General features: G+C 42.7%; 1 protein-coding gene across 1 annotated transcript in view; it reads left to right on the top strand.

The window, feature by feature from the left end:
• Positions 1-13,304, top strand: part of SERPINE2 (serpin family E member 2) — a 70,752-nt gene extending 57,448 nt beyond the window's left edge. The window contains exons 5-7 of the mRNA XM_057551458.1: positions 8,083-8,281; positions 10,412-10,512; positions 13,087-13,304. Coding sequence (XP_057407441.1) covers positions 8,083-8,281; positions 10,412-10,512; positions 13,087-13,289 — 503 coding nt within the window. The 3' untranslated portion in view covers positions 13,290-13,304. The remainder of the gene's footprint in view (positions 1-8,082; positions 8,282-10,411; positions 10,513-13,086) is intronic.
• The last annotated feature ends 724 nt before the right edge of the window (positions 13,305-14,028 follow it).

Genomic DNA, 14,028 nt, shown 5'->3' with positions numbered 1-14,028 from the left:
GCCCTCCCAGGCTAAGGCTGGTAATGGTGCCCCACTGTTTGTAGCCCAGGGTACCATCCTTAATGGCTCCTCTGTACCCTATCCTTGCTTTATAAGTGGTCCCTTCATTAAACTCTGCTGAATTGACCCAGTTTGGTGTCCTGTGTGTTAGCTGTCAGGCCTTGATTGATCTGTACTGAATTCAGAACAGAACGTGAAGGTCCCCTTGCTCTCATTCCCTGCCAAGTACACACTGTTAAGTGGTCTGGGACCATCCTTCCTGCCCCCCCTTTCTACGCTGTCATGGGTTTTTACTGAGTAACTTGGGGTTGGAACCCAGCTCCTTCGTGGGCCAGGAGACAGAGTCTAGTGGTGTCGTCTGCTTCCAGGTTTCCCTCTTTGGCCGGCAGAGAAGTTTTTCATGGAAAGACGAGGCAGGTTTATCTTCTGGAGAAAGCTCAGCAGTCTGTGGTGGCCCCAGGAAGTCATTTGTTTTCATGACCATAGACCACACAGCCGGTCACCCATTTTCGTCCTGTCTCATCGCAATCTGCCCCACTCGACCAGCCAGCGATGGGAGGCAGGTGGTTCTGACAGCTGAGCCAGGCCAGGCTGCCTGAACTCACTCACTCAGGCTCTGGTGCCACCTGCCCAGTGCCTCGTGGGGCCTCAGCCAGGCCTCGCCATCTTTGGTCACTTTGCTGAAACATTGTCCTTCCATTTACCTGTTTTTCAGCCTTCCTGACTTTTCCTCCAAGATAATCATCAAGGTCTCTGAGAGGATTTCCTTAATAACATTAAGGGAGAGGGTAGGAAATAGGAGGGGAAAACTCTTCTGACTTAAGCCCCATAAAGTGTAAGCACTTTGAGGGCAGAGACTTTTCCATTAAAAAAAAAAAGCCTTAAAAATTAGTAGAAATGTATTTCATATTCATTGCAAAGTCCTCAAATACAATGGTATATAAGGCAGAAAGTAAATGTTACTCTATATTCCCATTTCCCAGCATAAAAACCCCTATTAAGTGCTAGGCATTTTGAGGCATTTTCTATGGATATCATTTGAGGCTTTTTCTGTGGATATGTAAAATTTGTCTATCCAACTTTTTTGCATACATAGGATTACACTATAATTTCTATTCTGTAATCTGTTTATTCATTAGACAGTCTATCTTGGAAAACCTTTTATGTCAATTCTCGTGGAACTGCTTGATCCTTTTATCAGCTGCATAACACTCCATAATGTTATAAACGTATCATAATACCTTAGGGATGGCCATTTACTTTTTTTCCTATAACAACACTACAGTGAGCATTCTTGTACGTAAATCTTTAGATATTTGTGTCAGAACTTCTAAAGGTCATGTCCTTGGATAGGAATTGCTGAATCAAAGTTGTTACAAATTTTCTGTTTTTATGGTTATGGATTTAGATGTAAGAGACTTTGAAAAAGACCACAAAGAATTCCAAACACACATATGTATGTGTATATACATGTGTGTCTATGAATATACAGTATGTTTCTAGCTTCCACTCTCCTCTGAGCTTCCAACTCATACCCACATATCCATATTACGTCTCTAATTAGTTGTCTATTAAGTTCTGGTTCCACAGATAAATACACTCTTGCCCTTGCCATCTAGCCGTCCCCACAGTGTTCCTTCGCCCAGCAAATGACACCAACACTCACCCAGTTGCTTAAACCACTCCTCCTTCCCCATTAACTCTCCCCAAACTCCCTTTCCACTGCAGCCTGAATATAGACTACTATATACAGTGGGTCTACTTGTTGTGGTTCTTTTTTTCAAATGTATATTTCCATTTCTACTTAAGTATAGCCTGAACAGTTCCTTAAGACTCAGAAATCCACAAAGCTGCTTGTAGTAGAAGGTAATTAAAGGGACTTTCATCTATCAGGCTTTCCTGATACTGAATATTTAAAATACTGTCTCTGATTTTACAGGCTGAGAAGAGTTCTTTGCACTGCAGCAAGCCTAGCTATCAATACAGCCTCCCTTGTAGGACTTAAAATAGGAATCAGAGTACTTTAGGGGGATTTCCAGAAAAACTGGACCATCCCCAAAGCACCACCTACAGAAAGTTTTACATCTTCTCCATATTTTCAATACTTGATTCTTTGCCTGTTATGTCTCATTAAAGGTTTTTGTTGAACATGATTCATCTAAGAGAAAAGACCGATTTTCCCCTTTCACCTCTTCCCTTCTTTTTAGAATGAATGGGCCTGCTCCATTCACATCTCTATATATTCCAGGAATTATCCTCACTAAAGAACACTCAGTCTGCTTCCCAGATGTTAAAGGATGGAGGGCCTGGGGCTGGAAGAGGTCTGGCATGATGACAGGCTTCCTGCTCTGACACAAGGTTCCCAAATACTCCTTCCCTGCCTGGTTCATTCCGCCCGGGATCTGTGCCCCAATGCAGCGGGTGTGGTTTCTCTTGGTGGATCGATTCTGACACTCAAGAAGCAAAGTATCTTACAAAGCTGCTCACACCCATAGATGAAGGTTTTTTGCTGTGTGCAGCCACTGGGCTGAGCTCTGGGAGTGCATTTTCTCATTTAATTTTCACAACAGCTCTGTAAGGTAGGTACTAACATCCCATTTTACAGATAGAGAAACTAAGACTTGGAGTTCAGGAACTTGCCAAAGTCCCAGAGCTAGCGTGTGTCTGAGCCAGGATTTGAATTCAGGTCCTGTAACTCCAAATCTTGTGTCTTTAACCCTTGTCCTCTAAAACCATGCTGTGAAAGCAGTACCTCTGTGATTGGGTGGACGGAGAGGAAAGGGGTTATTTTGTAAAGATAAGCATGGAAGGGGCGCGTGTACGGAGTCAGCTGAGCCAGCATTTGTCATCAGCTCCCGTGATCAGAAGTAGACCTGGAGCCGGGGAGAAATGGACCGTCAGGCAGATGCGGGTGACGAGATGCAGAATGGTGAGCAGTTATTCACCTTACTGACCAGTTAATGATGGTCCCGTCGAGGCTGGGTTCCCTGGTAGAAGGAGCAGCTCTCGCCCCGCCTCGAACACACCCCAGCTTCTAACTTCATTTTTCATGATCCTGACCTTTCAGAACAGTAAACATTTCTAGAAGTGGCTAATGAATGCTTCCAGGTCCTTATTTCATGCCCCGGAGCAGTCATTTATTAACAACTTCCCGCATTTCGCAGTTTCTTTTTTTTTAAATTAATTAATTAATTTTGGCTGCATTGGGTCTTCGTTGCGGTGCACGGGCTTCTCATTGCGGTGGCTTCTCTTGTTGCGGAGCACGGACTCTAGGCATGGGGGCTTCAGTAGTTACAGCACGTGGGCTCAGCAGTTGTGGTATGCAGGCCCTAGAGCGTGCGAGCTTCAGTAGTTGTGGCTCGCGGGCTCTATAGCACAGGCTCAGTAGTTGTGGTGCACAGGCTTAGCTGCTCCGCAGCATGTGGGATCTTCCCAGACCAGGGCTCGAACCTGTGTCCCCTGCATTGGCAGGTGGATTCTTAACCATTGCACCACCTTTTTTGCAGTTTCTAAAAATGAGCTCTACAAGTGTAGGAACCTAATGTTTTCTTTGAGGATTAAAGGGCTTATTAGGAAGTGGGGTTTTTTTCTCACTTTTCCATCAGTTTTTCAGTTTCTGCTGAGACCATTTTATCATGCAGGGTAAAAGCAAAGGTAAAGACTCCCAACTTGGACTCTCAGGCAGCCCCAAGACGGGACCCGGGCGAGAAGGAGAGTCCACGTGTGTCTGGAGCTGAGGTCAGGCACCCTGGGTACCTGAGCAGCCCTGCAGGCGAGGGTGGCACATGGGGACAGGAGATATCGAGCACCCCCATGAATTGCCCGCATATTTCTTCCTCAAGGAGAAGCTGTCGTGTCATCCTGTAGTGTCATGCATTCTAAGAGCTTCACCATTCTTACCATATTTTACAGCTAAAAGTGTTTGTTACGTAACGAAGACACAGTACGCTCTCTCTCTCTCTGTCTCCATCAGTGCCTCCCTCCCAACCCCTGTCTATGGACAACTGGCTTACTGAAGTTCCTTGTCTCAGATGCAGTGATCAGCAAAGTCATCCTCAAAGAAAAGACAAGTGACAATCATGAGAGAAACTCACTTTCTCTTTTCTCTCATTCTTAAATATGTTGTCCTTCCGGGTCATTCAGAGGAGGAGGGAGAGGGAACCAGCGTTCACTGGGCACCCACCATGGGCCAGGCCCTGCTGAGTACCTTATACGTATATGTCTTCTAATTTCATCATCACAACAATCCTGTGAGCTACACACTTTCAATATCCCTGGTCTCTCCATTCTCCAAACCAGGAGGCACACAGAGGTTAAGTAACCTCAGCAAGATCACCGAGGTCTTCTTCAAAAGTTGCAAGTGTTTCAGAAAACCTTTCAGACATCCACCGTCATCTAGAAATGCTGGTTTTCCATTCACCTGGTTAATTCTTACAACTCTCCCATCGCATGTCTAATGTAAAGGTTCCGTGGGCTCCTAAGGCATGCTCTGTGGAAGGCTTTTACTCCTGGGAGTTCATGGCTTCTCTGGGCCCCATGCTCACACCCTGGGCTTCTCTCCAGCGCCCATCATGTCTGCACTTGCGTCCACTCGGATGGACAGTGCTCAGCTGTGCTGCTCAGTTGTTAAATGTTTTGAATATTTTACATGGGGATAAAAGGGTTCTAAGATCAAATTAGTTTGGGAAACCTGAGAATAACTAGAGTTAAACAGTTTTCTTCAGGATATCTCAGAGCCTTACTAGCATTGGCGTATATTATGAATCTGCAGGAAGAACCAAGTTTCTGGTGCTTCCTCAACTTCCTGGGGTGTGGAATCCGTTTTGTCTACCGGACGTCTTGCAGGTTGTGTGTTCTCTAGATGACATTCTGAGAAATGCTGGTTTAAATCCTTCTTGGGTTTTCATCAGTAAGCACAAGTACCATAAGGTATCAAAAAGCCCTAATGGTAGTTACTGGAATGAATGAAGAGTGAGTAGAAAGTCAGGCAGTGAAGGAGGATCATCTTTGGCATTAGACGTAGAGTCCGTACTGAGTCCTGGTCCACTTTTTAGCCATGTGTCCCTTGGTAAGTTACTTAAGTCTCTAATTGTAGCCTCCCCAGCTGTAAAATAGGACTGCATATACCTACCTGGTGGGGCGCTGTAGATGCTAATTGCGTTGGCGTGGTTGGTGTGGGCCTGGCACAGAGTGGACCCTAAACAGTGGAAGCTGTTTACCCCCTCCCTTCCTCCCTCCTCTTCACATGCATTCGGAGACACCACCAAAAGAATCATTCTTAGGCAGCTCAGATTCATTCCTCCATTCATATGATAAGGGTCAACTTGCAAAGCACTGTATTCTAAGTGCCTTGTGATCTAGTTAAGTTCTACTCAACAGAATTAGTATGACTTTAGTGATGGCCAAAGGCATTCTGTTAAGACATGTCTAGACTAAAGAATTCTTTACCAGGGAAGGAAGAAATAATTGCCCTTATCTTTGACTTTCTAAGCAAGTTATTTTTATTTTTATTTATTTTTTTGAATTTTTGAATTTTATTTTATTTATTTTTTTATACAGCAGGTCCTTATTAGTCATCAATTTTATACACATCAGTGTATACATGTCAATCCCAATCGCCCAATTCATCCCACCCCCACCTCCCACCCCCCACCGCTTTCCCCCTTTGGTGTCCATACGTTTGTTCTCTACATCTGTGTCTCTATTTCTGCCCTGCAAACCAGTTCATCTGTACCATTTTTCTAGGTTCCACATATATGTGTTAATATACGATATTTGTTTTTCTCTTTCTGACATACTTCACTCTGTATGACAGTCTCTAGATCCATCTACGTCTCTACAAATGACCCAATTTCATTCCTTTTTATGGCTGAGTAATATTCCATTGTATATATGTACCACATCTTCTTTATCCATTCATCTGTCGATGGGCATTTAGGTTGCTTCCATGACCTGGCTTTTGTAAATAGTGCTGCAATGAACATTGGGGTGCATGTGTCTTTTTGAATTATGATTTTCCCTGGGTATATGCTCAGTAGTGGGATTGCTGGGTCATATGGTAATTCTATTTTTAGTTTTTTAAGGAACCTCCATACTGTTCTCCAAAGTGGCTGTATCAATTTACATTCCCACCAACAGTGCAGAATGGTTCCGTTTTCTCCACACCCTCTCCAGCATTTGTTGTTTGTAGATTTTCTGATGATGCCCATTCTAACTGGTGTGAGGTGATACCTCATTGTAGTTTTGATTTGCATTTCTCTAATAATTGGTGATGTTGAGATTTTCATGTGCTTCTTGGCCATCTGTATGTCTTCTTTGGAGAAATGTCTCTTTAGGTCTTCTGCCCATTTTTGGATTCAGTTGTTTGTTTTTTTAATATTGAGGTGCATGAGCTGTTTATATATTTTGGAGATTAATCCTTTGTCCATTGATTCATTTGCAGATATTTTCTCCCATTCTGAGGGTTGTCTTTTTTGTCTTGTTTGTAGTTTCCTTTGCTGTGCAAAAACTTTTAAGTTCCATTAGGTCCCATTTGTTTATTTTTGTTTTCATTTCCATTACTCTAGGAGGTGGATCAAAAAAGATCTTGCTGTGATTTATGTCAAAGGGTGTTCTTCCTATGTTTTCCTCTAGGAGTTTTATAGTGTCTGGTCTTACATTTAGGTCTTTAATCCATTTTGAGTTTGTTTTTGTGTATGGTGTTAGGGAGTGTTCTAATTTCATTCTTTTACATGTAGCTGTCCATTTTTCCCACCACCACTTATTGAAGAGACTGTCTTTTCTCCATTGTATATCCTTGCCTCCTTTGTCATAGATTAGTTGACCATAGGTGTGTGGGTTTATCTCTGGGCTTTCTATCCTGTTCCATTGATCTATATTTCTGTTTTTGTGCCAGTACCATATTGTCTTGATTACTGTAGCTTTGTAGTATAGTCTGAAGTCAGGGAGTCTGATTCCTCCAGCTCCGTTTTTTTCCCTCAAGATTGTGTTGGCTACTTGGGGTCTTTTGTGTCTCCATACAAATTTTAAGATTTTTTGTTCTAGTTCTGTAAAAAATGCCATTGGTAATTTGATAGGGATTGCATTGAATCTGTAGATTGCTTTAGGTAGTATAGTCATTTTCACAATATTGATTCTTCCAATCCAAGAACATGGTGTATCTCTCCATCTGTTTGTATCATCTTTAATTTCTTTCATCAGTGTCTTACAGTGTTCTGCATACAGGTCTTTTGTCTCCCTAGGTAGGTTTATTCCTAGGTATTTTATTCCTTTTGTTGCAATGCTAAATGAGAGTGTTTCCTTAATTTGTCTTTTTGATCTTTCATCATTAGTGTATAGGAATGCAAGAGATTTCTGTGCATTAATTTTGTATCCTGCAACTTTACCAGATTCATTGATTAGCTCTAGTAGTTTTCTGGTGGCATCTTTAGGATTCTCTATGTATAGTATCATGTCATCTGCAAAAGTGACAGTTTTACTTCTTCTTTACCAATTTGTATTCCTTTTATTTCTTTGTCTTCTCTGATTGCTGAGGCTAGGACTTCCAAAACTATGTTGAATAATAGTGGCAAGAGTGGACATCCTTGTCTTGTTCCTGATCTTAGAGGAAATGCTTTCAGTTTTTCACCATTGAGAACGATGCTTGCTGTGAGTTTGTTGTATATGGCCTTTATTATGTTGAGGTAGGTTCCCCCTGTGCCCACTTTCTGGAGAGTTTTTATCATAAATGGGTGTTGAATTTTGTCCAAAGCTTTTTCTGCATCTATTGAGATGATCATATGGTTTTTATTCTTTAATTTGTTAATATGGTGTATCACATTGATTGATTTGTGTATATTGAAGAATCCTTGCATCCCTGGGATAAATCCCACTTGATCATGGTGTATGATCCTTTTAATGTGTTGTTGGATTCTGTTTGCTAGTATTTTGTTGAGGGTTTTTTAAGCAAGCTATGTTTAGAATAGGGAAGTTCTCAACCTGAATTGCTGTCTTCCCTCTGAAGCTACCCTGGCGATCAGCAACCATTCATGCCCCTTCTGGAAGTCACCAAGGATGCACTGAACCTGCCTCTGATTTCTTTAGGGTCTACAAGCACCCCCAGTGACTTATGGTACAACTTCATCGAGTTGCCCTACCACGGGGAGAGCATCAGCATGCTGATCGCGCTGCCGACAGAGAGCTCCACCCCACTCTCGGCCATCATCCCGCACATCAGCACCAAGACCATAGACAGCTGGATGAGCACCATGGTGCCCAAGAGGGTGCAGGTCATCCTGCCCAAGTAAGTAGCCCCTTTCCCTAAAAGAGAAAACAACAGGACTACTCGATCCCTGGGAGTGATTGTGTCAGATACTGGCCAACTGAAAGCTGAAATAGACTCATCATGAAACCTGCCTTATTTTGCAGAAATTGCATGGTGGGACTACAAGGCTGTGCTTTTGTAAAAGTTGGTTTTCAATCCCTGTGCCTCTTATATGGCAGGATAGTGATGACGGGGAAGGAAAGAAGGCAGCCTGGTCTCTAAGCCTCCACAAGACTACAGCTCTTGTGCCACTACAAGGGCTTTTAATATAGGTCACTATTCAAAAGACTGAAAAGCAGATGCAAATCATCATCTGATAGCATGCTGAAAATACAGTAAAGTTTAGTAGTGCTCTGTTTGTTTTGATAAGGAGTTTCATTCTAGGTACTTAAGTTTTACCTGGAAGTTGCTAAAGACCAAGGTCCAAAAGGTAGGTAATAAGGAAATATTTTGAAGCCACCCAGGCAGAGTTCTTACATTAGTATCTAGGGCAGTTTTTCTATTATACCCTAAAAGTATAATATAGATGAAACCTGAACTGTTAGGACTTGAAACCAAGGGGAAAGGAATCCCAAATTCTGTCTGATTCCTAAATTTCTAACAGGTCAGAGAATACTTTGCCCAGATCTGTGAAGCAGGCAGTGAATGTCCCCTTTTTATAAACTTTTCAACATTACTGTTTTGTCAGTATCCAGGGCTTTAAACCACCCAGGCCTCAGTGGTGGTGGCAATACCTTCCAGTTCTAATAGCTTTTAATTCTCTAGGCACTGAGTTAAGTAATCAGAAGAGTACATTCATAATAAATATTAGTAATTCTTATTAGTATTAGTATTAGTAATTCTCCCAAGAGTATTTCTTTTTGTTGTAAAATAAGCCTTCACATAGGCAGTGCTTGCCATAAATGAAGAAGCTGGTGATGTACATAAATTATAGTTATAATGGTAAATTACCATATAAATTACCATAATAGCCCATCTGTGATGAGAATCTGCTCACTTACCCTTGCTGCTTTCCCATAGGATGTGATAAAATCTGGTAAAACATCCTCTGATGATAGATTTAATAACTGACATTTACATATCTATAGCTCTAATGCCAGATAGTCCACAAATATCCAAGAAATCCATATCAAACCCAAATGAATACCATTCCTAATGTTTTCCCCTGTTTTAATGGTTAAATGCTTCCAGAATCCCAACACTAACCAGCAGGAATGTATTTCCTCTCTTTTGACCATCCCCAATCCCAGTAAGTATGGTGGCTCTTACAGCAGCCAAGATCATGGCTCTGTGGTTGGGTATGGGGAAGAGCCCATAGATAGATATTCCAGAATACCAGACACTCATCAACACCCTGTTACCGAGTCCAAGCTTGTATTTCTCGCCGCATGACAGACCAGTAAATCAAGAAATATCAAGGAATAGCGACTTTATTCAGAAAGCCAGCAGACGGAGAAGATGGTGGACTAGTGTCCCAAAGAACCATCTTCCCCGAGTTAGAATTCAGGCTTCTTTTATACTAAAAAAGGGAGGGAGTAAAGTCAGACCTTTCCTGGTTCCTGTCAGCCTCCAGAGGGGATGTGTTCATTTCTTCCTTCCCACAGTCATTCACAGGCGGGCCTGGTCAGGATAGTTACTGTGAGCTAAACAAAAGTATTTTAGCTTAATGCTCATTACCTGGGAGGCGGCGTTCCCAGAGATGGGCCATTTATGTGTAATTTAAGCTTCTAGGCAACATCCCTTTAATGATTAACTTGTAATAGCATACAGAGGTTCTTCCCTATTGCAACCCTGCATCTCCACATCAGCATAAGAGAAGGTGCTTCTGTAGATCTTCCTAGGACTGGAATGGGGAGCCTATTGCCCATGAGGGTAAGGACACCCCTACTTGCTGATACTGTGCTATTTTGCCAGGTATGTGTTTGAGAGACGAGTTGTTCTCTACTTACCTGGTACTTAAATCTTGGGATTAAAATTAAAGATATAGGTGTTCAGAGTGTACTTTAAAAAGGATCTCTTTGTAAACCTTTTTTCCACTGGCACTGAGTATATCATTTTATATCATTTATAGTGTATTGATTTTCCCCCTATTTTCTGCTTTCGTGCTAGGTTCACAGCTGTAGCACAAACAGATTTGAAGGAGCCGCTGAAGGTCCTTGGCATCACCGATATGTTTGATCCATCAAAGGCAAATTTTGCAAAAATAACAAGTATGTTCAATGTAAAACTTGCTCTTAAACTTGTGGAGTATGTTACAGATTGAGTCTCTGATTTGTTCAGAGAGAAAAGGTCAAAATTAGGAATGTGCTGCCATAAAACTCTCCAAGCTTTAATCTGATATATCACCAAAGGATGCTGTTGAGCCTTCATCACTTAAATCAGCATAAGTCATCCATCCCTACATTTCACATGTACATTTCATGTGAAGCCCACACGATCCCACACATTTAAAGAAGCATTTCATGTGTTGTCTCTGTTACCTAAGAATTTGGCTCTTAATTAGATATTAGTCTCTTCCTTTTCCAAATGCAAACTTTTCCCCTGTATTTTCAAATTTTCAAAATCAAGATATTTGAGCTCTCAAATGCTTACTTCCACCAAACTACAGCAGGCACCACTATATTCAGATAGGTATTTTGGCATCTCATCACCCATTAATCTGAAATAATATAAATTCAAAGGAGTCTGATTAGAGCTTTCCTTTGCCAAACCATCTAGGACACAGCTGGTATAATATCCCTTCATTTGCCAGTACACGTAATTTTTTCCTAGAGTCATATTTGAATGGTCGGTCCTTTGTCTTTTTAAGTTAGAGCATAGCCACCTCCTGCCAAAGGCATGGCTTAAACATGATTTGTGCTCCATGTTGTATTTTTCCCCTGAGTGATAAGGAAACAGTTCTTTACCAACCTCAGTTGCCTGCTAGTGAACACCTGAGTACCTGTGCTGGGGATTAAGGCGACTTCCCTGGTGAAACTGAAGCTCCATGGATGTTCTGATACTCTCATCCCTTTTGAACCAAACTCTCTTCCCCCATCCAGCGGCATTAGCATCACCTTGTTTGAAATTCACAATTTTGGGTCTGACCCAGACCTACTGAATCAGCGTCTTTGCTTTAACAAGATTCCTCATCCCAGTGAAGTTTGAGAAGCACTGTTTTGTTTTGTTTTTTAATAAATGTATTTATTTATTTATGGCTGCATTCGGTCTTCATTGCTACATGCGGGCTTTCTCTAGTTGTGGCGAACGGGGGCTACCCTTCCTTGCAGTGCACCGGCTTCTCATTGTGGTGGCTTCTCGTTGCAGAGCACAGGCTTGAGGCGCACGGGCTTCAGTAGTTGTGGCATTCGGGCTCAGTAGTTGTGGCTCACAGGCTCTAGAGCGCAGGCTCAGTAGTTGTGGCGCACAGACTCAGTTGCTCCGCGGCATGTGGGATCTTCCCAGACCAGGGCTTGAGCCCGTGTCCCCTGCACTAGCAGGCGGATTCCTAACCACTGCACCACCAGGGAAGCCCTGAGAAGTACTGTTTTAACGTGCCCTTTCCCCTTCAGGATTAGCTTTGTAGCTTAAGTACTAGATAGCAGTCGCAGGGCATTCACAGGTGTTCAGAGGGAGGACCAGGTGCCAGAAATTCTCCTGAGATGTTCTGTTTAACCGTGCAGGTGACATGGTCCCTGCAAACGTGCCTCTCATTCATGATTGGTCACATTAGAGCCGAGCATCGGTGCAGATGACCCAAAAAGCACTTTCTCCATTTGCGTCAGACCTGTGTCCCATCAAGGTCACCATTAACTTCTGTTTGCATTCTCCTCGAATGCTAACCCCAGTGGGCGTTGCTGGAATGGTAAGATTCGCTGAGAAGGAAAGTGAATTCACTAGAAGGTCCCAGAGGCATGGCTGCATTTCTGAGCCTGGCCCTCCAGAGCAGCCTAAACTCTGCTTCTACTCTTCACTAATACGCCTGTAAGATGAGTGACTTTTGTGATGAAAAGACAGCACTGGGCTTCCCCTGGTGGCACAGTGGTTGAGAATCTGCCTGCCAATGCAGGGGACACGGGTTCGAGCCTTGGTCTGGGAAGATCCCACATGCCGCGGAGTGACTAGGCCCGTGAGCCACAACTACTGAGCCTGCGCGTCTGGAGCTTGTGCTCTGCAAAAAGAGAGGCCGCGACAGTGAGAGGCCCGCGCACCGCGATGATGAGTGGCCCCCGCTTGCCGCAACTAGAGAAAGCCCTCGCACAGAAACGAAGACCCAACACAGCCACAAATAAATAAATAAATAAATAAATAAAATGAAAAAAAAAAGACAGCACTTACCATGCCACTAATTAGCCACTTGATTGGGGGACAGATTTCTTAACACTCTGGGCCTCGCTTTCCCCATCTGTAAGTGCCATATTTTTTCTGGATCTGACATTCTGTAATTGAAAAATAATATTGTTGGCTTGCTTCTTCTGGAAAACTGGGCTACCTTTTTAAAGCCCTGCTCTTTTCATTTTTTAATAAAATCCTTAGTGATCAGAGTTGAATTGATAAGAGTCACTAACACATTTGGGGTCCGGGACTCCCTCCTCTGAAGTGATGTCACAGTTCACTTAGCAGAGACTGAAATTAACCGTGGGTGACCCTACATACAGCCTTCGATCACCAGGACTGTAAGAGGTCACTTCTTCTGACACCTTTTAAGAATTGGAGCTTGCCGTGGCTTTGAGGTTACTTCCCCCACTAACCCGATGGCCTGCATATCAAATAAATGCTGTTTTTGTTTTATTTGCTGGGAACAGGGTCAGAAAACCTTCATGTTTCTCACATCTTGCAAAAAGCGAAAATCGAAGTCAGTGAAGATGGAACCAAAGCTTCAGCAGCAACAAGTAAGTATGCCCTGGGTCAGCAAGTAAGTAAGGCCTGGGCAGGACTGGTCCTGGTGAAGCGAGCAAGTGTACCCTGGTCCACTCATCAACTAATGTGTCCTGAGCCCTATTTCTAGCCAGGCACTGTGGACTGACCCTCGGGAGACAGTGGTGACTTTAGGAGGATCTGCATCCACGAAGCTCAGAGTCTGTTACATTAAGGAAAGCACTTCAGTAGAAATTCCTCTAGGACAGGAGTTGGCAACCTTTTTCTATAAAAAGCTAGATAGTATATAGTTTCTGCTTTGTGAGCTATACAGGGTCGCTCACAACTTCTCAACTCTGCCCTTGCAGTGTGAAAGCAGCATAGACTATACAGGCAAATGGGCGTGGCTGTGTTCCAATAAATCTTTCTTCATAAAAGCGGGGCCCCTCAGACTTGGCCTAAGGATGGTAGTTTACTGACCCCGCTCTCAGAAGGATGAAGCATATTGTGGATTCTTATCGACAGAAAAGACCCATCTTCACATTAAAACATAAAATAGTAGCAACTACTAATAGGAAAATAGCCAACTGGGTCTGGACGAAGGACGAAGTGAAGAATTAACAAGCAACTATTGAATTACAGCAAGATTGCTATGCAGCCTTCCTCGATAATTAGAACATCCACATTTGCTTTCTCCTCAATAGCTTATATAATGGAGAAAATAGAACAATTTTAGGTTGGTTTTTATACCCCCTAATTATCCACATGAGATTGGATGAATAGATCTGGCCAAACTCTGTGAATTCGTAAAGTGAATATCTTAGCTATACCTGTAAGTAGGTCAAATATTTCTGGTCATTAAAAGGTACCATTTATACTCAAAATAGACA

The sequence above is a fragment of the Balaenoptera acutorostrata genome, chromosome 8 (genome assembly GCF_949987535.1).
Source record: "Balaenoptera acutorostrata chromosome 8, mBalAcu1.1, whole genome shotgun sequence".
In the NCBI taxonomy this organism is placed as follows: Eukaryota; Metazoa; Chordata; class Mammalia; order Artiodactyla; family Balaenopteridae; genus Balaenoptera; species Balaenoptera acutorostrata.
The sequence above is the reverse complement of the archived record's forward strand: the minus strand, read 5'-3'. Positions and strand labels throughout refer to the sequence as shown.